Raw genomic sequence first — 26,061 nt, 5'->3', positions numbered from 1 at the left:
TCCAGACTAGTCGACGTTGTCGAAGTCAACATGTTGTGTTCGTCGACTGTTAATGAAGGGTTAAAAAAAAAATATATGCGTGGAAAGTTGAGAATGTCGGACGCTCGGTGAATGAACACCTAAAGCGCCGACACCCAGTTGTAATTTTGGGAGACGACAGGAGACAACAAGCTGGCGGATCGTAAGTCCATATAACTAACTAACAAGATGTTTTATTGAAGTTGCTAAGCCTGTCGCGATATGCAATGAGTCCATTTATCGCACGGTAAATAAAAATTAGGGCGGTAATTTTCATGGCTGCGTTTTATCGCCGCGTGCGTGTGTGCATACATTTGTACGTCCATGTTGATGGCAAATGAGACTCCAGTTCCTTTCGCAGATGATTATTGGTCATCAACACTTCGTAGAATTAAAGTTCTAACATACAAAATAAGGAAACACATCTATACGAAACACTGTAAACGTTGGGATTGCTCCATTGAGGCTAATGGGGACAAAAGACAACCTACTTTAGCCTGCTATAAAACATTAGCAGTCTTCTCCAAAACGCAAACTTAGGGTTAAAAGGTGACACTTCAAACATGAAAAATCGCTGGTTAAGAGCATTTGCAAACGAAAAAATGAAAACTAAAAAATATATTTCTGACACCAAATGCAATGACGAAAAGTTCTTTTTTTTACAGAGTGTAAAGCTTACGGTTAGCGGTTTAGCGAACCATCTTCCGGTGAACATTTCAAAATAAAAGCACGTCATGTTCGTCATACAAATAATGATTTCTGGAGTTCTGGAGATCCCACATACTTCAGAATTTAGATTCTACACTAAAAATAGCTTTAAAATGACACCCTTGATGAAAAAGCTGATTGGCAATGAGTAATTATTCTAATTATTATAATACTAACATACTGTATATAGTACTATACTATAATATTAATTCTAGACATATTTTTATCAGAATTGCTTTGAATCATTTTGGAAAGGCAAAGTCAGTGTTCCGAATCTGTTTACGTTCTATTCTTTTATACTAGTAAATGCTATCAGCATTTGAAGTCATTGTTTATTTGTGATTTATTATGCTTATTTACATGTTTATTTGTACTTTAAAAGAATTTAAGTTTCCCCAATTTTTTTTTTTTTTTTTTTTTTTTTTTTTTTGTGAATTAATAAGCGCCAGCGAAAATTTAATTGCTAAATTAGTAAAGGGAAAAAAATTACATTAGTCGACTAATCGTAAAGATAGTCGGCTGACTGATCGGGAGAAAATTAGTCGTTTGGGACAGCCCAAACAACATGGATAACATATAAGTATAATTAGAGGTGAAAGAATGCCGTTCCGGTATAAAACGGAACGGTGCTTTGATCCCAAAAATATGTTTACTTTTATACACAAGTGTTAACAACAAGCCTAATAAAGCGCTTATGTGGCATCATAAGTTTCCACTGATATGTATTATTTATTTAACAGAGTTACACAATGTTTTCCCAGCCATGTATCTGAGTCCGACGATACAGTCGTTTTGCGTTGATGTGCGCATGCGCACAGCAAACCACCCTGCCTGGACTCCAGTTGACCATTCAATTAGCTCACATACTGACATGTGATCAGCATGGATAGTTAGCTCTGATTGCTAGTTAGCTCTGATCTTCAAGAGAAAGGAAAGAGTAGAAGAGGCTTATTTGATCTGATTTGCTCTGATGAGGAGATGCAGAACATCTTTAATGTTATAATGCCTTACGCCAGAAATAATGAACATAAAGTTCAGATTTTTTAAAATTTGAAACCTGTATGTGGTCCTTAAATATAATGAACATTTTAAACATTTTTTTAAATTGAATTTGTATATATGTTTTCTTATTTGTATAATAAATGATAAATTAAGCACATACGCAGATATTAAGGGGGGGCTAGCCCCCCCTGCTGGCCGAAAATGTCATTGCATTTAATTCACTTTCCTATATATGAATTTAAAATCAAGACTTTGCCGCAAATATGTTGTCTATATAAGTTGCAAAGCAATAAAACAAACAACAAAAACGAATTAAATGAACAAAAAAAAAAAAAAATTTATAACGGGTCAAAAGTATTTTTCGAACAGATCATGTGATTAGCACCTAAGAGTCGGTCATTTGCTTTGCTTAGCCAAAGCCACCTGAGGACAGAAGGGCAAGATACATTTTTTTTTTGTTTTTTTTTTTTTAACCTAAGCTTTAAAGAAGCGACAACAACTACTGATCGAGAACCAAGGATTGAAGATGTGGACCATGAAACACCGGAGAGCACCGCCAAAATGGTGTGAAAGTGAGTGAGTTTCAGTTTTCCCCCACCTAAAGATGTTAATTGTACAACAGCGCCTACACCAGCCATACCATTTTCAATGGACGACGATCTTTGGCCAAAAGCATAGGTGTCCTAATTAGCCTGATTTAGAATTCCCCTCAAAAATAATGGGAAACAATAAAAATGCTCATTTTCAACGTATTATTAGAAATATTCCTTGCTGGAATATTCAGTCAAAAAGGATGAGAAGGCTACTTCTCCACTAGGTGGGACAGAAAAACGTGCGCGCTCACACAGGCAAGCACACGCACACACACACACAGCTCGGATGCCTATTGTCACATCAGGCGGGGACAGGTAGTGGAGGGCCGTTACATTCCTTTTCCAGAGCTGAAGAATCCAGTCAAAATGGCCGCCAGCCCAAAGACTACACTTCCCAGCGTGCCGCACAACACATCCAGGTGTGGCTGCTTAAGCCACTTAATTGCAGCTGGCCTGGAGGCCAATATAAAAGACGACCCGATGAAGCGAAGGGGGAGGCGGAAGGAGATTGACAGAGAGACTGCGAAGAAAGTATTTTGATGAGGACAAACCTAAGTTGCCATTTTCAAGACATTTTAGTATTTTGATGGGAACAGACCTAAGTTGCCATTTAGGGGACATTTTAGTTGATTGTTTGCTTTGTTACTGTTTGTGCCACATTTCGGCCTTTTTCTTTTAGGGAAACCCGCTGCATTTTTCTGATTAAAGAACTCAAGCTCCTTCCTGGCCAGGCCTACCTCGTGTGCGGTCACACTATGTACGAACATTGGCTAAGATACTACCCAAACATATATCTTGTAAAGTAATTTTATTTCTGACACTGCGTTTCAGGGTCATCGACATGTTATGCACCCCCTGCCACAAAAGTCAAACTCCGCCTATGATTCAGCATTACATGCAGTTCTCGTAGTAAAACAAGTATAACTAAAGTGAGATTGAACACAAAAAGGTTTTAAACATTTTTTTGTTTTTTTTTTGTTTTACTGCAATGAAGTCTAGAAATGTTTGTCTCAAATGAGACACATTTGGCAATATACTTTAGTTTATGTGCACTTTGGACTTTTCATTTACCCATGTTAGGCTACTTATTTATTTACTGGTATATAGTATATTAAAATATATATATATATTTGTGTTATCTTCAAAATATATTCCATTTCACTGCACATAATGTCAGTCACACTTATTATTGTTAATGTTTGTTACTTTAAAATGTGGCGGAAAACACTCAGGTGACTTGAAGTTCCTCTCTGAGACCCCCAATTGACCAAATTTCAAAATTGTCCGATATGTATGTGTGATACATCATTGGAAAGCTTAAAATCTAAATTTTGGGGGGGAAGAAAAATTTTGAACAGGAGGGCATTTAAAAAATATATATATTTTTTTTTCAAACAGCGAAATCCTATCTGGAGGCGAGAGCATGAAAGAGCAGAATTAAAGACGCCATGTTTTTAACGAGATATTATTGCTTTCTTACCTTGTTTTGACCCAAAAACTGCATGTAGCATGTACAGGATGACCCAAAACAAAGTTTACACTGCCATAATACAACTTAAATGCCATGTTTATTCATCTTAGAATTAGAATTTAATCACAAATTATACATTATTGTAAAGAACATGTACAGTACACTCTATTTTTCAATGTGTCCTCCCTTAAGTGTCAAAACAGCCTCCAGGCGCCTGCAGAACGCTTGAAAGGTCTTCTTTATGTAGGATGCTGTCATCTTTTCCCAAGATCTAACAATGGACCTCTCCAAGGCTGCCACAGAAGTTTGTGGCTTCTTACAGGCACTGTCCTCCACAGTTGCCCATATGCTATAATCCAGGGGATTGAGATCTGGGCTCTGGGGTGGCCACATATCACCTTTTCAATCAACTTTTTGGTCCGCACAGATCGGGTTTTCCAGACCCAGGTTTTCGTGAGGCTGTTCCAGTATCTTTCAGCTTCTTTTAAACTTTGTAGATTGCACATCTGGATATTCTCAGATTTGCTGCAATCTCAGTAGGTGTCAGACCGGCACGCAGCAATTCAGGTACAGCCAGGGGTCGCGTTAACCGGATATTTTCCGTCGTTGACCGTTTTTTTAAAACGGTGACGGAAAAAACTGAAGTCCGCCCGTCATTTTGACAGGTTGCAATTCACACCCCAGACCACAGGGTGGCGAGTTAGCATATTAATTAGCTATTGTCTCTCTTAATGCATGACGTCGTTGGCTATTCTGTCAGAATATTGTAGCGTCACCGGGGTCTGGCGGCAGCAACGTGATTGACACATCAACGCGAGGTTCTTATTGGTGCACCCGGTGTGCCAGCGCGTCATCCAATTGGTGGACTAGATTGCCGCCTGTGTATAGACAAGTTTTCGAGGTACCGGTTTACTTCCTTATGTCTTCCTTCCCCTTCCGTTTCCGCCTGTTTACCATTGAAGTCAATGGCGGTGGAATCGAAGTTGGAAGGTCTTTATACAAGATCCCGGGAATGTTATTTTGATGTAGGCGGGTGGATAACCAAGCCAAGGCCTCCATGCTTCATACCATGTCGATTTCCAAACCATGGGTGCTCGTACTCGTCATACAGGAGGGACGGAAGGAGATGTACAAAACTGACAGCTCCTGCAGTCATGCCCCCGCTGTTATGGAAGGTAATGTGCTCTAAAAATACGAAACCTAAAATCTGGCGCATGAAACGACTTGTTGCCTTTTCTATTGATATTACGATGATGATTGTAATTAGGAAGTTTGTTTTTACAACAACTAGCTTCTGCTACTGCTGCTATCCGCCTGTTGCTAATCCTGTTTGAATGCACCGCATAAATCCAAGTGTTACAAGTTTTTATTTGTTTGTTTACAGCTGGGAAACGCTGTTATAAAAGGGAAGAGAACTTGACTTGTACGTTGATGGACATATATCGAACATATATCTTTTGCGTTCCACAATGATGATGACAGCTCGACTCCCGGGAGAGGCCGAGAGAGAGGCAGGAATTGTGACAGACTGTGGTTCGCCGAGATCGCCGTGATCCAACTACGAACTTGTGAACGGCAGCATCTTTAAATATATGCTATTGGAGCTGGAATTACCGAGGACGGGAAAAAAGCACATCTAAATGCCGCCGAGGGCCTCCGTGATGTCGCTATTTGTTCACGAGGCTCCGGAGCTCTGCGGTCTGATATCACATTCTCGTATGCTATTTTTGCAATACTTTTATAAATGTGATTTATTGACCTGTTTTGGAGTGCACCAATCGTTTTAAAAAAACAAGAAATAGAATCATGTCTAAATGTTTTATTGCGATCAATGCCTGCAATAAAAAAAAAAAGAAAAAAAGAATGACATACTATTTGTGTTAACATCATATGTACATAACCTCGTAGCATTTCCTTGTAACAAAACAATCCATGTCAGCCCTTCTGCAGTCGGCAAATGTAATATAACTTTCACCACATTTTGGTCACTAATGGCCGTAGTATCAATCCATTCCTCACGTTAACACAGGCTGACCGTTGTTAATAATTTTGTCCACGAATGATCAACGAAGTGACACGAACTGCTATCCAATCTCATCTACGTGTCATCTAGGTCATGCTGAATCAATTTTTGAAGATTCCATTGGTTGCTCTGGCTTGATTTCGTAGTTTTATCGTCGTCAATACACAGCTAATACACTGCTACTCAACCGGACCGGAAGTGCGAAGCAGACATTTTCCAAGATGGCGGCGCCCATATTTCGCTCAGGAAACTTGTCTATAGACCCCAATCACATGACGTCACAACTCCGCCCCCTGACTGGAGCAGCCATATTGTCCGTCAGCTCGTCGTGTTTACAGATTACTGCTACGTACACGCCTCCTATTACGGCGTGTTTTTCTGCTCGTTAACATTAATAATCAAAATGGCGAAGGCGTGTGTGGCGGTCGGTTGCAGTAACAGAGAAGATAGACGGAGAGACTTGAAGTTCTACCGTATTCTGAGAGACCCGAAGAGGAGAGCGAGATGGACTGCTGTAATTCGACAATAAATCTGGGCACCAAGCGATCACCACAGACTATGTAGTAGTCATTTTATATCTGGTAAGATGCATTTAATATATATTTAGAAGATTTTGGGCTGACAACCACAATTAAGATCATTGTGTGACGTTGGTGATTGGGGTCTATATAGTTGCCTCTTTTTCTTTGGGAGTGGAGTTGTTTTGTTGGTGTTGTTGGCGGTAAAGTAGTAAAAAGAAAGAAAAATACAACTTCAGTGTCTAATTTTTCGCCGCCAAGCAAGCGTTACAAAATTAAAAATGAATGAAAACTAAATACTATTGAATATGTCATCATTATCATTTTTAAAATTTCAGTGACTGGTAAAAATAGATTATGACCGGATTTTTATGACCCTGTTAGTTAAAATGACAGACAACGAAAATGTCTAGCGCAACCTCTGGGTACAGCTAAAGTTTTCTTCATTTTCAGCATAAGCACAGGAATTGTCGAGACGAGAGATTACCAGCTGCATTGAGTGACCTTAATGAATCACTTAAGCATGACAACCTATTTAGATATGTTTCAATGGCTTTTAAACAAGCAGTCAACTGAGTGTAAACTTTTTTTTAGGTCACCCTGTATAACCAAGTGTCAAGACACAGCTGTGAATGGCCACAGTCGGATTTTGGGGGGACTTTTTGGGTGAAACATGGTGATATAACAAGGGTCGCGATGCAGAAATCGCAGACATCAAGGAGTAGTCGAGAATTATCTTTTTCATATATTTACCCTTTTAAACTTTTTTTTTCTCAATTTTTCTATGTTTGGATCGGTTATTTATCATCTAACATATCGGAGAAAATGCAACAGTAACAAAACAAATATAATAAAGCAATAGTTATGAGGTAGATATCTGTGACTTATTTACAGACACAGTTTTTTTCATTGTGACATAATTTGTTTAAAAGTTAAAAATATGCAAGTGAATAATATTTTAAAGTCTTTTTTGTTTTTTAAACGAAATATTAGACACCGATTAATGATTCTAAGCTAAAAATGACAGACATTTTAAATAATAAATATAATTAATTACCTTTATTTTATGGCTGGGTTGAATCAAAAGCGGTTGTGCGATATCTGTAAACGGGGGTTTACAGGATAAAACTGATAAATTGAAAAATAGTTCTGGGGCTTAATGCGCCATAAATCTGCTATGGCAGCATATAGACATATTGTTCTGTCAAACAGAACAGTTCTTTTGCCTTAAAATGCAGCAGTTTAATTTAAGAGGAGCGCAAGAGCAGAAACTGCTTTTTCAGTCTTGTCTGTTTTCCGCCAAAAATAAGTAAATGTTTACATTATCTTCCATCTTAATGTACGGTACATCCTATGTTCTTAGGTAGTTAAAATGGAGGTTTTGCATATACAGTGGGGCAAATAAGTATTTAGTCAACCACTAATTGTGCAAGTTCTCCCACTTGAAAATATTACAGAGGCCTGTAATTGTCAACATGAGTAAACCTCAACCATGAGAGACAGAATGTGGAAAAAAAAAAACAGAAAATCACATTGTTTGATTTTTAAAGAATTTATTTGCAAATCACGGTGGAAAATAAATATTTGGACTATACCAAAAGTTTATCTCAATATTTTGTTATGTTTTTGGCAATAACGGAGGCCAAACATTTTCTGTAACTCTTCACAAGCCTTTCACACACTGTTGCTGGTATTTTGGCCCATTCCTCCATGCAGATCTCCTCTAGAGCAGTGATGCTTTGGGGCTGTCGTTGGGCAACACGGACTTTCAACTCTCACCTCACCCCGTGGCGTCAAAATGATAACAAGAACGGTGAGCAAAAATCCCAGAACCACACGTGGGGAACTCGTGAATGACCTACAGTGAGCTGGGACCACAGTAACAGTAACACAGGGCGCAAATCCTGCACTGCCAGACGTGTCCTCCTGCTGAGGAAAGTACACATCCAGGCCCGTCTGCGGTTCGCTAGAGAGCATTTGGATGATCCTGAAGAGGACTGGGAGAATGTGTTATGGTCAGATGAAACCAAAATAGAACTTTTTGGTAGAAACACAGGTTCTCTTGTTTGGAGGAAAAATAATAATGAATTGCACCATACCCACTGTGACGCATGGGGGTGGAAACATCATGCTTTGGGACTGTTTTTCTGCAAAGGCATTAGGACGACTGATCTGTGTAAAGGAAAGAATGAATGGGGCCATGTATCGAGAGATTTTGAGTTAAAATCTCCTTTGATCAGCAAGGGCATTGAAGTTTTTTTGTAGATTTTTTGTAAAAAAGTGTTGAAATGTTTTTTTTGTTTTTTTGTTTTTTTTTCTACATTAGTATAGTCATTGGGTCCTACTGTTCAGCCTCACAATAGGTGTGGATAGGAAATCTGTTTATAAGCCCTGCCCACAGTTCCAGGACTTTTAGAATCTGCAGAATTTTCCCTGTGCAACAACACTTTGGTTCCTTGGACTGGATTTATCAGATTTAAATAAGTATAATGCCTTTAATATATTTTGTGGTAATCATTACACTTACCAGACGATGTACATATGCAATTATTGTGAAATACATTCATCAAATGTAAATTACAGCATCTTGTATATATGTTGTAATTTTACAACTCTGGCCCTTGGGTAGTCAAAAAGGCCATGGTGTAGGTTTACAAGTTACCTGGCTAAGTGTTGCCTGAATAGACATTTTGACAGGGACCTTCTATTTTTCACAATATGTTTTAAAATTACATACATCTTTTACACTTTCCAGATATACTGTACCGTATTATATAGGCTTTATATTTATTTTTAATTTCCAAACCAGGGCTATTTGGAACCCACTGCACAAGAAGCTGTATTACTGAAATATATTGCAATAGCATCCCTCTTTCTACTGCTTATAATTGCAATCACCTAAAATAGTTCAGTTTCTCATTCTGATTGTAGATATGTGCCTATTGTGTTGGCTCGATTCATCACCTAAGCAGTTACTGTAGATCTGGAGGGATGCTGAAGGGTGCCTGTTGCATTGTTCCAAGAAAAGGTGACAACGTTCGGACATGCATTCCCATTGCAGACATTATTATCTTTGTAGAAATGCAATATGCCTTCCTTTTGGGATGATGGTTTCACATTTTTGAACATTCTCACCTGATAATTAGAAAACAATAGGTTGGCCAGGCAGTATTGTTTGACTAGTGAGATGTGTAAATAGGTACTTTGCCCCCCCACCCATGTACCAATGTCATTTCCATTTAGTTTTTGTCATTTCAGAATGTCTTCAGCAAGGAGAAATGCCTCCTACACTGTGCAGGAGATAATTGATGCTGTCAAAAATGAAGAGATTAATGTGGACATACAGTAGACTTTGATGAAGCTCACGAAGAGTCAGATGACGAAACCCACGAAGTAGTGGACAAAGAAAACCATCCACCCACTGACTGCCCAGCCAATGAGGACATTGGGCCCCAACCAGCCAAACAAGCCATGCCCCTTGACAGATATCGCTGGCAGAAAAAAGTTTTCATCAGCCTAGATTTGGATATTTCTGGCCCACCTCTCACAAAAGATGTTAATTCCCTCGACACACCTTTGGAATGCTTCCGACAATTTGTGTCTGAAGACATGATTGAGTCACTCACAATAAACACAAATGAGTATAGCCTTCAAACACATGAAATATCCATAAACACCAACAAAGAAGAAATAGAACGAATGATGGGCATGTATCTCAATATGGGCCTGGTACAAATGGCTGGAGTGCGAATGTACTGGGAGACAGACACATGGCTTGCACCTGTTGCTGATGCTATGTTTCTAAATAAATATGCTATTTGTAAAAATATGACTCCTGTTGAAATTATTATTAATATTATGTACTGTTCTGGGGCTATGTAACAAGCAATCAACCAGTGCAAATTAACCCATAGTGTATTTTTTTTACTGAGATATAAACATTTGTATCTGATTTGACAATGAGTACAACTAGGGTTAGAGTCAGGAAATCCTGCTAACCCCATTTAGCCAGCGTTGCAAGATTACAACATTCTCATAAAACATTACAAAAACTTTTTTTTTTTTTTTTGCAAACACTTCATTTTCATCTTCAAAGGCCTACAACACCATATAAGTGGTTGATTTTTTTTTTTCTTTTATCTTTTTCTATGTCTGGCCACTACAGGGCTAAAAATCAAATAAGGTGATTTTCTTTTTTTTTTTTTTTTTTTTCCCCACATTCTGTCTCTCATGGTTGAGGTTTAACCATGTTGACAATTACAGGCCTCTAATATTTTCAAGTGGGATAACTTGCACAATTAGTGGTTGACTAAATACTTATTCGCCACACTGTAGATGTGAGGTAATGAGGGAAAATAAAAATGAGGGCATGGAGGATGGGCTACCTGTATGGTGTTTTTTTTAACTGTTATTTTGCACATCATTGAAAAAATACAATTTTGAATGAAAATCAGTTTCTCATGTATGCCTTGTTACAGTCAGTGTAATCCAGTAGCCTAAAGGCCTTTTTCACAGTAGAGTCAGCCCAGTGTGAAGAGCGGTTCACAGCAAGCGCAAAACGAGGGGAGCCACATGACGCGGCAAGGGTATTTAATATAGTCCCAAGCACCAATGCTTTTATTTTTCATTGTTGCACAAGAAAATGCATGTGTTAAACCTGTTGTGTGTAATAGGTACAACTCCCGAAAGCAGTTTTCTATGCATTTCTTTGGGTTTAGGAGGTTTGACCCCCCACTCCTACCGCCAAGAAAAAAAAAAAAAAAATTCTGGCTGCGCTTTATGTCAGGGGATTCCAGCAAAAACTTCTAGCCACTTTCACCCCTGAGTATATTTCATATTATTGTAAAGAGATTACTAGAAAGCAGGAAATTGCATGATTAGCACACACTTTAGATGGTGGTGCTAAATCTTCGTAGGATTTGACCTGAGCATCAATTATTAATTTGCCAAAATGTTTCCATGGTTCATTAGAGCATTTATTATGAATGAATTCTCCTCACTCCCATGTCACAGGTTCAAAAACCCACAGAGGCTGCATACCAACTTGTAGAATGGCCATGCATAGGGCTAAAGGGCACTTCCAAAAAAGAAGGCAATCATGGTTAAATGTTAATCATGTTACTCTTTTTATACATTTATGCCACTGATAATCAACAAATGCTCTGACAGGCACATCCCAATAGAATGAAGAAAAGGTTGAGATATTGCTCATACTGAATACTAATAGTATGTTAATATTTACATCAAATATAATTTGAAATTGAATATCATCTTACCCTGGAAAGCACAACCTCTAAGGTGATGTTCTGGGGAGGAGCACTTGGTACTGTAGAGGACAAAAAAACATAAAAAGGTGGTCAAATGGTGAAAACATATACACATCGTATAATATATTTTCTAAGGCTTTCGTGTAATGTGTCATTTTTCAAATCAGTAGTCAGAAATTTGACAGTCCTGAGCCTGAGTTCTTGCATCAGCCATCAACTTTCCAGTTAATGGGAAATTCACAACATCAGTGTTATTGTCATATAGGCATGCCACAATGTTAATCAGGGAACACATCTACCATGGCATATGTGGAGGGATTCCACACAACATTATAATGGAAGAATCCTTTATGGTTAAAGGTGAAACTTCTTCAAAAGAGAAGAAGACTCAACCTTTGTGAATTACTCTATATATTGCACCAAGATCTTCTTCAGCTCTCAGAACTCAATCAAGATTTGAACTCACAACTGCTCCTTCATGCTAAATGAAGCAAATAGTGAGAATATATAGACTTCTGAAATTCATTATCATTCATATAACATCAGTGTGATCATATTTTGACTTCCAAAAAAGAGGACACTCGGCCCGGCCTCGAGATACTTCAATTTTATTCAAAGTTCACTCAAAGATCCATTATCACTTTAATATTTTTAAAGTGTGCCTCCTCCGTCTGGATAGAAAATTCAGTTTTATAATACAATAATAGTAATATAACCAAAGACATCCAGTGGTATGAAAAAGAATATGAACCTTTTGGAATTTCTCACATTTCTGCATAAAATCACCATCAAATGTGAACTGATCTTTGTCAAAATCACACAGATGAAAAACAGTGCCTGCTTTAACTAAAACCACCCAAACATTTGTAGGTTTTCATATTTTAATGAGGATAGTATGCCAGTCTCGCACATCAATCAGGACTAATCTTGGTCCATTTTTCTCTGCAAAACTGCTGTAGTTCAGTCGGAGTCCTGGGATGTCTGACATGAATCGCTGTCTTTAGGTCATGCCAACAGCATCTCGATTGGGTTCAAGTCTGGACTTTGACTTGGCCACTCCAGAAAGTGTATTCTGTTCGTCATAAACCCTTCTGAAGTTGATTTACTTCAGTGTTTTGGATCATTGTCTTGTTGAGCATCCATCGTATTTTTAGCTTCAATTGTCTGACAGATGGCCTCGGGTTTTCCTGCAAAATATCCTGATAAACTTTTGAATTCATTCTTCTATTAATGATTGCAAGTTGTCCAGGCCCTGAGGCAGCAAAACAGATGCAAATCATGATGCTTCCTCCACCATGCTTCACGGTGGGGATGAGGTGTTGATGTTGGTGAGCTGTTCCATTTTTCCTCCACACATGGCATTGTGTGTTACTCCCAAACAATTCAACTTTGGATTCAACAGTCCACCAAAAAATTGCCAAAACCTATGTGGAATGTCCAAGTGCTTTTTTGCATACATTAAACGAGCAACAATGTTTTTTTTTTAGATAGCAGTGGCTTCCTCCGTGGAGTCCTCCCATAAACACCATTCTTGGTCAAAGTTTTACAGTTAGTTGATGTGTGCACAGAGATATTAGACTGTGCCAGTGATTTCTGTAAGTCTTTAGCAGACACTACAGGGTTCTTTTTCACCTCTCTGAGTATTCTGCGCCGAACTCTTGGCGTCATCTTTGGTGATGGCCACTCCTTGGGAGAGAAGCAATAGTGCCAAACTCTCTCCATTTGTAGACAACGTCTCTGGCTGTCGATTGATGAACATCCAGACTTTTAGAGTTGATTTTGTATCCTTTCCCAACTTTATACAAATCAACAATCCTTGATCACAGGTCTTCAGACAGATTTTTTGACCGAGCAATGATACATATCAGACAATGCTTCTCATCAAGACAAGTCTTACCAGGTGTGTGTTTTATAATAGGAAGGGCAGCTTTAAACCACTCATCAGTGATTGGACACACACCTGACTTCAATTGTTTGGTAAAATTGGTTTTAATTGCTCTTTAAGTCTCCTTAGGCAGAGGGTTCATTTACCACTTTTAACCCCCTTCTGTCATTGTCTGCATGCTATCCTCATTAAAATATGAAAATCTATAAATGTTTGGGTTTTTACGTTGAAGCAGGCCCTGTTTTTACATCTGTATGATTTTGACAAAGATCAGATCAAATTTGATAGTGATTTTATGCAGAAATGTGAGCAATTCTAAAAGGTTCAGATACTTTTTTATACCACTGTAAATTCTCAGAGGTTACTGAACATGCTTTATTATTCCTAAAATAATAGAACAATAATAAAAAAAAAAAAAATGGAATGAAATTATGATTTAAAAAAAATAATGCCTCTTCTGTATTTGCGAATTATCCTTAAAAAAATAATATTTGTATTTTTAATTCTTACTTTACAAATAAATAATCTGAAATAATGTTCTAAATAATACTTCTGTAGAAAATCCAGTTTTTAACAAAAAACTCCTTTCTCTTTCCAATGAAAGAATCTAAATGAAACCGTAGCCTCACAACAATACTAATTTAACAACAACAACAAAAAAATGATTGTGAGATTAAAGTCTACTATTGCCACGAGAAAAAGTCTTATTATTACATAGGGGTAATGTAGTAGTAACCTGCTATGCACTTTACGTACATGTACCCGATCTATAGGAGCTATGACAAAGCATTAAATTATAAATCATTCTATGGATAATAATTTGATCTAGGTGAGCCAAAATATTTAGGATTTCCTTATTGGTTAAACTGATTCTAAAACACAGATGTTAAATTCAATATTGTTGATTATAACGGAGGCGGCAACGCACTAGGTAAAGCTCCTTATTCGGGTACATTAGCCCTAGATAACAATACGACTTTTATTCTCGTAGTAAGAGTACGAGACAAAAAGTCAAACTATTACTGCGAGAATAAATGTTGAATTTATAGTACGAGAATAAAAAGTGTATTATTAGGTCGAGCTAATGCAGCTGAATAAGCAGCTACGTACTTTACATTGTGTGTTGCCGCCTCCATTAAAATCATCAATATTGAAACCATCCAATCATTGTGTTTTAGAATTGGTTTTACAAAAAGGGAAATCCTTCATATTTTGCCTCATCTACATCAAATTATGATGAACAGAATGATTTAAGTAATGGGTTGTCGTAGGTCTCAGCTAGGGTACGTGTGCGTGAAGTGCGTAGCGGCTTACAGCTACTTTACATTACTCCTACGTAATAATACAATTTTTTGTCTCATAGCAGTAGTACGACTTTAATGTTGTAGTCCTTTTTTTTTCTTTCTTTATTTGAGTCTAATACTCCGTCGTAGACAATAGATCACTGCTCTGACGTCAGTGTTCTCTGTCATTGAGCACAGCAGAACCAACCACTGGGGAGGCTTTCTGCAAACACATCACAGGCAGCACAGTACCGTAGTATTCTGTGTAAAGCGTCAATTTCAACACAAGTTAATTGTTCCAATGAAAAATAATGAAAACCTGTCAGGATATAAAAGGTGGACAACTCAAAAACTAACTAAAAAATCTTTACTCAGGGATTTCAAGTGATTCTGTGTGTATTCTCCTTGCAAGCATGTACATCTCTCGTGTTGAGGCCCGATGTAAAAATCTGGTGTGGTGATGTGCTCTGAGGATATGATTGTGCTGTGACCCGAATGCAAACAAGGTTTAGAGGTTTAACAGAGTCAAGCAGGTAGTGCAGTCAGATTAAACCTCATTCGGTGACACCTTTAAGAGGAATAGCAGATAGCTACTTAAGCTAATGGTTTCATCCTCCTTGCAATCTTGCAAGCCTCTAATGTCATAGGCTGCGGGTATGCGTCCAATTATGAGTCCACTGCGGTGATGTGCTGTGCAGTGACATTGCTGCTGTGACTAGAATGGGAATGAGTGGGTGTGGAGTGATTGCTGAGCAAAATTTATTTACAGAGCACCGCTGAAAGAACAAAAATGAAAATGAATAATTTATTCCTTACATTGTTATATGTAGAAGTCCCTGAAAATTAGACATCTCTATGGGTTACTTCTAATGATAAAAAATGGCACACACTATACCAAGTTATCTGTAACTGACAATTACATTGTATTAAATTATAGAATATGTATGCAAAAATCTCTTTACTATGTGAGAACAGACAGATGCAGCATGGCGGAATAGTGATAAGCGCCGCTTAATCATGGACAGGAGAGCAGAGATCAAATCTCAGTTGGAACATCTCAGTGTGCTGTGGTGTGGTGTTGTTTTCCCAAAGTACGTCAGCTTCCCCCACATAGGGGGAAAAAGGAATATTAGATTAATCAAAGACTTGGAAAGATCCATTCTTGTTAACATACATGTGTAATTGGCTTTTTTCTGTAATGTATGTGTAAGTATATGACATATTGTTCAAGAGCAAAAGCATCGGCGCTTATGTTATGATACTTAGTTTTTTTCTCTCACTGCCGACAAAACTGCTTGTTGTCCTACTATCAAAGCTGCCATTCAAATTCATGACAAGGAACAAAACAAAAAGCAGACATTTGTCCAGCATAATCTGTCATCACATCAAAACAATTCATGACATGAGTTGCTAACACCTCCTTTCCACCTACTCAGCAATACAAACAGTGATGTGTAATAGATATTTTTTAAGAAATTATGATGACAAGGAGACACAGGAGATGCTATTAATAATAGTATGGTAAAATTGAAAACAGAGATAATCTTGAGGATAATATACTATACCAACAGATAGCAATTGCAAAGAAAGCTACATCAAAGTGATAAATACTGAAAATTCAAGTATACCAAGGAGGCACACATTGCAAGAGGACATGTTGCATGTTAAGGTCATGGGCGTCGACAGACATATATCACTGGGGCACGTGCCCCAGTATTGATCTGCAGTGACCCTGTATTAATTTTGCTAGTAAAAAAAATATATTTATACATATGCTTTGGAGATTTAATTCGACACAACATAACCTACAGGATGCTCCTATCTAATATGGTCATATTACTCTATTCACTCCATATACACTAACTACACATGGCTCCTTAATATGGTCATTTATGCACGTAACTTTGGTTGTGATAGGCACATGCTACATTAAAATATGTCGGGAAATCTGAGTTCCCAAGTTGGAAAATCGTTCTGATGTGTTGTCAAGTTGTAATGTGGGATCAAAGCATGATTGCTTAGCCTGGTACACCAGACTCACCGCTGTTGCAGCTATTGAGTCTGACCACCATTCAGTGGATAATATTTCCAGGGCGGAGCAAGCCACAGCAAACAGACAGCAGAGTGGACCAATCAGCGACGGGCGGATGTGACGTTAGTAAAGCGACAAGGGACTTGCGCGCGGAAGTAAACATACAAGGAGAGTGGAGTTTATTCAACATGGCTAGCGCGAGACAGACTGTTGTCAATGACTTGTGTCGATGTGTTTTTGGTAATTTAAAACTGATTTTACCGTGGATTGGGAAATATTCTCGGCTCTCCTTTTCGCCATCTGTGTTGTTGTGGAGACGACTTCCGACGAGGAAGAGTGACATTGTTCGTTAAGAACACGTCACGCAAATAAACGAATCTGATTGGACGGTTGATTTTGTTCTTGCTCGAGGGGCCGTTAATGGGCTGGGTCCTAGACTATTCTCACTGTGTTTGAAAAATACAGGGAGAACAGTCTGGCCGTGCCAGGCAAAGGATTGCTACAAAGAAAAGTAGCCTGTTTTAATGCTCCAATGAGACATCACAAGTTGAGTGACTGTTTGGCGCTTTTTATAGACGCCATGTTATAGAGAATCATTTTATTCAGTTACTCCGACACGTGAATGCAGTACCAATATTACGTTATGTGTGCCAATCATACAGTCAACGGTGCAAATCATATCTTCCCACCTGCTTTACAGGTTAGTGCCAGAAAAACTACTCATCCTTGTTGTTCGTTTTTACCTCTGTGTTGATGTTTGTTTGGACACTTATGCCCATGAATTGTGAATTCAAATGGTTTAACTTTACTCTTTACGTATCAGGCAGTTAACAGAGGTAAACTACTCTGGTCGAAAATTGAAGTAGCAGACTAACTGCCATCTTTTAGTTAACTAGCAATGAATATATACAATGACAATTAAATGCTCTAGAGCACTCTAGAGCTTTGTCTAATATTATGTTCATATATGATATGTGGTATTTGATATCAATACTGAGGCTATTTATTGTAATTTGATTTTATGACCAAAATGAATAGAATAAATCTGTATGAATTAATTGCCTCTCTTTGGGTTATAAACACTAACAATTTTGTATGTGTGCTCATAATCATTTCCAACTGTTTTACAAGCATTTTATTTGACACTGCAGTAATCTGTAACAAGATGTATTGTTTTTTATTTCTATTTGACTCAAACAAAATTACTCTTGCAAATGGATATTTGAAAGTTATTTGCTCACAGCAAGGAAAAATCAGCAAGGAGGAATGAGAGAAGTAAGCTAGGTAACACACTGAGGCAACATAAACCACTTTTAGGTCACAACCTACCAGTTCAAAAACACTGATTAATTGCATAACAGCATTAGATGTGCATCACAATAAGCAAGAGGTAAGAGGATTAAGAGACAGTTTATAGTTTTATCATAACTTTGTGTTGTGCCGAGACATCACATATACAGTACACAAGCTAGTTGCAGCGAGCAGGAACAGTGCAGGGCAACAGTTATAACACTGCTCGTACTCATGGTGCATGCAACTCTTTACAATGGGTCCGTGAGGCACTTTGTCTTCAATCGCCGATGCTACAGTATATTTCAACAGCAGGGAAATCACATTCCTCACTCTCCTGGGTAAGATCTAATCTAGTATTAAGTAAATGGGGTCCATCCAAACGTCAAAACTCAGATGGCAGTCTACATGTGCTGTATGGAATTGGAGAAGGAGTTTGATAGTCACTCGGGGAGTGTAGTGGAGGGGTCTTTCTGTGAGAATGAAAACATGACTCTGAATGACTAGAATCAGGCAAAACGTGACATTTAAAAGTGTACATCTGTCACTCAAATAAACATGATAGATTCACAAATATTTTAACACTTTAAATTTCATTTTACTTTAAACTTATTCGTGTCATTTTCCTGAGTGTCCTCTGATGAAAATCTTCACAACAGCTTTGAATGCGAAACCCTCGTTTTAATGTGGTGATGTCCCACACTTCTACATCTGTTGCCAACAGTAAACCCTCTAGTTACAATAAATATGCAATTCAGTAATGTGCAACCTAGAAGCCACCAGTGTTCTCTTTAATATTTCATGTGTCTGAGCAGACACGAAAGCTCTCTGAGGACACTGAGGACCACTGTGAGCAACATCATACAGTATGTGTACGCTGTGGCCACACACCAGTATCAAGCCTGTTCAAAACATTGGATCATAAGTAGGGTTGTTCCGATCATGTTTTTTTTGCTCCCGATCCAATCCCGATCGTTTTAGTTTAAGTATCTGCCGATCCCGATATTTCCCGATCCGATTGCTTTTTTTTTTTTTTTTTTGCTCCCGATTCAATTCCAATCATTCCCGATATTTTATTCCCGATCATATATATTTTGGCAATGCATTAAGAAAAAAAATGAATAAAACTTGGATGAATATGTACATTCAACATACAGTATAAGTACTGTATTAATTTATTATGACAATAAATCCTCAAGATGGCATTTATATTATTAACATTCTTTCCGTGAGAGGGATCCACGGATAGAAAGACTTGTAATTCTTAAAGGATAAATGTGACTTTGTATATTGTGACTAAATATTGCGATCTAGTGTATTTGTTGAGCTTTCAGTAAATGATACTGTAGCCATTTAACTGTTGTGCCCAAATGAATGATGGGAAGTGTACCCATGACTGTGCGTCGTGGTACCAATTGAAATATCTTCTCTGCGTTGGGAAATAACATAGGGTGTTAAGAAAAAGATCAATTACTACCTTTCTTCCCCACATTGCTTCCCACAATATTTTTAATCGTAGGGAGAGGGATTGTAAGGCTTTAGTCAATTAAAAAAATGCTCCAAAGGCTGCCAAAATTCACTCTACTCATTTTACGCTGCCTTTTAGCTCTATATATAGATAAAACGGCGCCATTACAGATTGAACGCGACAATGCGTGATTGGGTCATGCATGCGTTAATTGCGTTAAATATTTTAACGTGATAAATTATTTTTAAAAATTCATTACCGCTGTTAACGGGATAAATTTGATAACCCTACCTTAAGCCTAAACTAAAGACTCTGGATAAGTGTAACATATTATATCTGTAACATTAAATACAATTAGAAAATGATTTAATTAAAAAATATATATACATATTACAAAAAGGCATGTCCGATATATTTTTTGCCGATTTCGATACTTTGAAAATGACGTGATCGGACCCGATCGATCGGAACATCTCTAATCATAAGTTACATGACTTACTAAAATAATGAAATTACAGCAGCAATTTTCATTAGTTTACTTTTAATATAATTGATTTGAAAATGACAAAAATCTTGTTGTTCATAGGATGTGTAATATGTTATCTGTGAGAGTCCTGCTTTGGCCTGGGTAAAGTCAAATTGTGGCCGGGGTGTCAAAAAGATTCCACAAAGGGCCGCAGTGGTTACTGGTCTTTGTTCCAACAGATCCGGCACAAACAGGTCAACCATTGAGGTTTCTGCTAAAATAAGCAACACCTGACTGAAATCAACCGATTATACTCGTAAGACAATAGATTGGTGAAAATGTATTCATCTCGTTTGGGTGGAATGAAATCCAGCAACACTGTCAATGATATGATTGGCTGTGTAGTGTAAGTGAACTGTACTGTATTACTGGTAGTCCCCGGGTTACTTATGAGTTACGTTCCTATGCTGGTGACGTAAACCGAATTTCCGCGTAAGTCGGAATTAACCCTACTGAAAAATAACTATTCAAAATGTCCAAAAGTATGGTATTTTGTTTAATGATAGAGGATACACAGCCCTCTGGTGGCAGCATTGGGTCTGGCTGGACTATTGCCTTGTGAATGAGGAGCAGACTCTTGCCTCACATGGATAAAGAACGGCTGCGCTCTGGTTTGGCCCTCGTAAGGCTGTAAGTTGCTTCAGCTAATATATGTTATCGCAAAGCATTTAAACTAGCAGACTTTTTTCAGGCAAATTAAGCTAATTTAATATACTAAATTTACATATTGATCAGACTAGATGGACGTTTTAACACCAGTTGTTTTGTGTCAAGAGTTTTATTAATAAAATGCATGTCATTTTGAACATAAGTCTACATACATTATGTGTGTTACAGCTTTACAAATTGTCAAAAGTGAAGGACGTAAAAAGGTTCAAAAAGCACAATTTCCTTGTTTGATGTCTGTAAAGCTGAACAACTTCACATTTAGTGAGGACAGAACACGTCATATTAACAAAGCCAAGTAAAAAATATGATACTGTGAGGTACAATAAAGTACTGTTTATGCGACTAAAAAAAAGAGCCAAAATGGCAAACGATACTCCGGCGTCGTAAAGTCTCAATTGTGTAAGTCTATTACGTCATAACCCGGGGACTACCTGTATTGGCTAGACACCTGTTGCTCATTGTGTTACGTTGCAAAATGGTACAGAAAACTATTTTGTTGGTCTAATTAACGAGATTATATCATTCTATTACTAGGCATAAAATAATACTGTAGCTTTTGGAAAAATTGGCAGCGGAATATTGCTTCAGTAATTCAGCACAGTAGTCTAGCTCACGTTTCATTCTTTATTTTTCACCTCATCCACCCAGTTCATGAACCTCAAGTTCTATATACAATTGTGGTGTAGTAACCCACCAATGGGAGCATTGGCTGACCTATGGAATGCTCCAAGGAGTGTTGCGTTGCTGTATCGAATGTACCAATAAAAGTGTCGCGCCAACAGTAGTCCTAGTGACGCTACAGTACGCTTCTGTTGAATTTTATTTTGTGTGCTGCATAGATTTTCTTGTGCGCTAAGCATGTGCAAGCAGTGTGTGACTGCGCATGCGTGCAACGAAGATTGGAAGCCCTACAGTAATTTGATTTGAAATAAATACAGACATAAAAAAAAGGGGGGGGGGTTGGGCTTTTTGTCCCGAAGTGGCCGGGAAAATGGCGGTCTGGGGCTTCTGCCCCCTTGACCTCTTCATAGGCAGATGAAGATGGATGGACAGTTTGAATGAACTGTCTTACTACCTACCTGATTAACTGTTCACAGCTTATCTATTGATTCAGCTGCTAATCGTGAATGTGTGTGTGTGCGTGCACATGCACTTGGGTGCGAGCGAGAGTAATTAGACCACAAGTCATGGTTATCACAGAGCCACAGATGGGGCGATGCACAATACAACCACTCAGTATCCGTGCTCACTTAGTCTCAGATCATTGTGTCGTGCGATTGCAGCTGGACAGATGACTCCATTATCTTTCACTGTCTATGCATTGAAGTTTATTTATGACAACATTACCTTCTGAGCACCACTTCGGTATACAATTTTAAAACAGCGGGTAATCGGTATTCTTCCGGTTTATTGTGAGCCAAGAACAAAAACAACGTAATTCAAATTGACTTAGAATGTTTTACATATTTCTGGAAAAAATGTTGGAGACTTGAGAGTACAGTACAGGTAGTCCCCGGGTTTCGAATGAGTTCCAGTCCTAAGATGGCGACGTGACCCGAATGTCCACCTGCGTCGGAATAAACCCTTTAAGTAACCCAAAACCTCAAAATAACTATGCAAAAAGTTCGAAAGTATTGTATTTTGTTTATTGATGGAGGATACACTGCCCTCTGGTGGCAGCGTGGGGTCTAGCTGGACTGCCGCCTTGTATGACAGAGCAGCAGACTCGTCTGACATGGATAAAAGACAACTGCTCTCTGATTTGGCCCACATAAGGCTGTAGTTTGTTTCAGCTAATATATGTTTGTTTATGCATCTGTAATTAAATTCGCAGCTAAAGTTTGTGGAGTTATGTGTGAACAATTTGCTATGAGAGCTGTAAATACATTAGCATCCATAGCATTTAAGCTAGCGTTTAAGCGGACTTTTGTTAGGCAAATTAAGCTAATTTAATCTACTAAATTTACATATTGATCAGACTAGATAGATGTTTGAACAGCACCTGTTTTTTGCCAAGTGTTTATTGTGAAAATGTGAGTCATTTTGATCATAAGTGTACATATGTGTGTTACAGCTTTACAAATTGTCAAAAGTGAAGGATGTCAAACGCTTGCCTGGCACGGCCAGACTGTTCTCCCTGTATTTTTCAAACACTGAGAGAAAAGTCTGGGAACCAGCCCATTAACGGCCTCTCGAGCAGGTACAAATTCAATCGACAAATCAGATTCGTTTATTTGCGGGACGTGTTCTTAACGAGCAACGTCACTCTTGCGCGTCGAAAGTCGTCTCCACAACAACACAGATGGTGAACCGGAGAGCCGAGAATATGTTCCAATCCACGGTAAAATCAGTTTTAAATTACCAAAAACACATCGACACGAGTCATTGACAACAGTTTGTCTCGCGCTAGCCATTTTGAATAAACTCCGCTCTCCTCGTATGTTTACTTCCACGCGCAAGTCCCTCGTCCTGCCCTCGTCATTTTACTAACGTCACGTCTGCCCATCGCTGATTGGTCCACTCCGCTGTCTGTTTGCTGTGGCTTGCTCCGCCCTGGAAATTGTATCCGCTGAATGGTGGCCAGACTCAATAGCTGGAACAGCGGTGAGTCTGGTGTACCAGGCAAGTAAAACGCCTCAAAAACCACAATTGCCTTGTTCGCTGTCTGTCAAGCTGAACAATTTTACGTTTAGTGTGGACACAACACATATTAATAAAGTAAAGTAAAAAATAAGTTACTGTGATTGTGCTACTGTTACTGTTTACGTGACTAAAAAAAAAAAAAAAAATGACTGGAGACAAAATGGCGGACGAGACCCCAGCGTCGTAAAGTCGAAATTACGAAAGTCAAGTACGTCATAAGCCGGGGACTACAGTTTCATCAGCTAGTATGCTGGTGGCCGAACCGAGATAGGTTTTTTTTTTTTTTCTTTAAGCCCATTAAATATATACTACTAAATTTCTGATTGAAAATGTCTTATGCTGTAATAGCCCGCTCTATTAAAATCTCTGGTGTAAGCTACTGTTTGAAGCGCAATTGTCTGAGAAACTGCATAAATACTGTATTTCCAGCCTTTCATGTTTTATTATTTTTAACTAGTGTTGGGAATAACGCCGTTATAAATAACAGCGTTACATAACAGATTTATTTTTTTCAGTAACTGGGTAATCTAACTAATTATTTTTTCCGCCGTTACAACACCGTTACCGTTACTGATGGTCAAAAGCGGTGCGTTACTTACTTTGAATAAATTGAAGAAACTACCAGCCGTAGCGAGTCTACTCTGCTCTGTTTATTTGTCATCCAAGACTTGGAGTGCATTCAGGTTCATGGCAATGAAAATAGTAAACACACATAGCCTACCTTTCCAAGAACGATGGAGTTGCCGTTTGATACGGTCATAATGTGCAGGTCCTGCACCCATCCGCGGCAGAACTGTTCGTAGCTTTGTAGTAATTTGTAATTTCGGAATTGCTGATGAGTTTGAGCACATATCTGTTCTTCGTCTTAGTAACGAGTTTGTCTCTTTATCGAACTGGCAAGTTAAAGTTTAATGTCCCACGAGCCAGACCTGCTTCCAATATGGCTGCTTTGTTGTCAAATCTCACGTGATCCCCCATTCCATGACGTAAACTCTCGAGCCTAATAGTGCACGTACTTCAGAGCCGGTGTTTTCACACACAAACCGGAACAGGGGGTGCGGCAAACACACACATGCAAAACAGATGGAGATGGATATGATAGCAGAGCATTCAGAGGAAAATTTGTCCTTTACGAGATGGAGACATAAACACTATTTCAAGTTGGTCGAAATTAAAGGAAAGAATGTGTATGTAAAGTGTAATTTATGTCCCTGGGGAAAACCTTTCTCGACATCTGTGGTAAGCAATTCAAATCTGTTTATTTTTGTTGTGCTTCAAGTGTAGGATAAATCTGTTGCTGGTGAGACGCAATAAATATTACAAGGTTCTATAACACAACTACCTGTCTGTTCTTCTCTCTTCAACTGACTTGAATACTGCTCAGAAAATTTCAAATTCTTTGACATACAACAACTTCTTTTTAAAGTAATGGAAATAGTTTCTTTCCCTGGTAACTAGTTACATTTACTATAGGGTAATTTAGTTAATAACTCAAGTTACTTTTTGGGAGAAGTATTGAGTAACTATACCTAATTACTTTTTTAAAGTAACGTGCCCGACACTGTTTTAACTACAATCACTGTAAAAGTGTAAAAATGTTCTATAAGCGTATCAGACTTCTTGAGGGATTTAATTTTAGCGTTCGTGTTCAGACATCAGTGGAAAATAAAGGCAGTTAGTTTCAATATTTTGAAAAAAAAAAACAAATCTTTTGTGACAATGAAGTCATTCCCTGCCATTTGCGAATATACTCATCAATTCCGTTTTCCAATAGGGAGAGGCATCTGCTTCACTGTTAACGTTAATCTTGGAATCAATTCGACTGCCGCACAGCCACCAGCAGAAGGCAGCAATGACCCATTTTAGATAAGACGAGCCCAGTTTGTGAGTGCCCTGTGAATGGGTTCTGGGATGTACGTATGTTGGACCATTTAATAAAACAAATCTATGTTCTGCATGATAACAAAGAATAAAAAAAAAGAAAAAAAAAAAAGGTAGAATGAAACTATTTTTCGTCTGGCAGAATAGAGCATTTTCTTCCATTTAGTAGATTTCAATGTCTACAGAATACAATTCTCTGTGGGTCTTGAAAATCTGTCAAAGTCCACTAAAAGTTCTCACAATATGAGGTTAGCTGTTCTCAAAACAGATGGTAGTAAATGATCTAAAGACACAACTTTGGTCCAGGACAGGGGTGGGCAAACCGGTCCTCGAGGGCCGTAGTGGGTCCTGGTCTTTGTTCCAACTGATTCAGCACACACAGTATAACCAATGAGGTTTCAGTGGAAACAAGGAGCACCTGACTGCAATCAACTGATTGCACTTGTAAGAAACCAGATTGGTGAAAGGCTGTCCTCATGATGGGTATGAACAAAAACCCGCACCCACTGCGGCCCTTTGTGGAATGAATTGCCCACCCCTGGTCCAGGATGAGATCTCAGGAATGAAATGAACAAAATTGTAAAGAGTGAAAATAAGGGATAGCAATGCAAGGACATATTATTTGCATTTAAAGAGAGAACAGAGCATGTGTGCATTTGTGTGTGAACTTTATGAGAGTGTCACACTGAGAGGAGTTTAATTAAAAATCCAGGGTCCCCAGTGAAACGACTGTCAGCAGAAGAGCACAAGCATATAAGCATGCGCGAAGAGGCGTGCACATGCC

The 26,061-nt window shown here is 38.4% G+C and overlaps 1 protein-coding gene across 6 annotated transcripts in view; it reads right to left on the bottom strand.

The window, feature by feature from the left end:
* dcc (DCC netrin 1 receptor) overlaps positions 1-26,061 on the bottom strand; it is a 520,661-nt gene that overhangs the window by 173,385 nt on the left and 321,215 nt on the right. For all 6 annotated transcript variants that reach the window (XM_057819874.1, XM_057819873.1, XM_057819875.1 and 3 more), the window contains exon 12: positions 11,610-11,659. In XM_057819874.1, the coding sequence (XP_057675857.1) occupies positions 11,610-11,659 (50 nt within the window). The remainder of the gene's footprint in view (positions 1-11,609; positions 11,660-26,061) is intronic.

Source organism: Corythoichthys intestinalis, chromosome 17 (genome assembly GCF_030265065.1).
Source record: "Corythoichthys intestinalis isolate RoL2023-P3 chromosome 17, ASM3026506v1, whole genome shotgun sequence".
Taxonomy (NCBI): domain Eukaryota; kingdom Metazoa; phylum Chordata; class Actinopteri; order Syngnathiformes; family Syngnathidae; genus Corythoichthys; species Corythoichthys intestinalis.
Note: the sequence above shows the minus strand (reverse complement) of the source record. Positions and strands in the feature narration are given on the sequence as shown.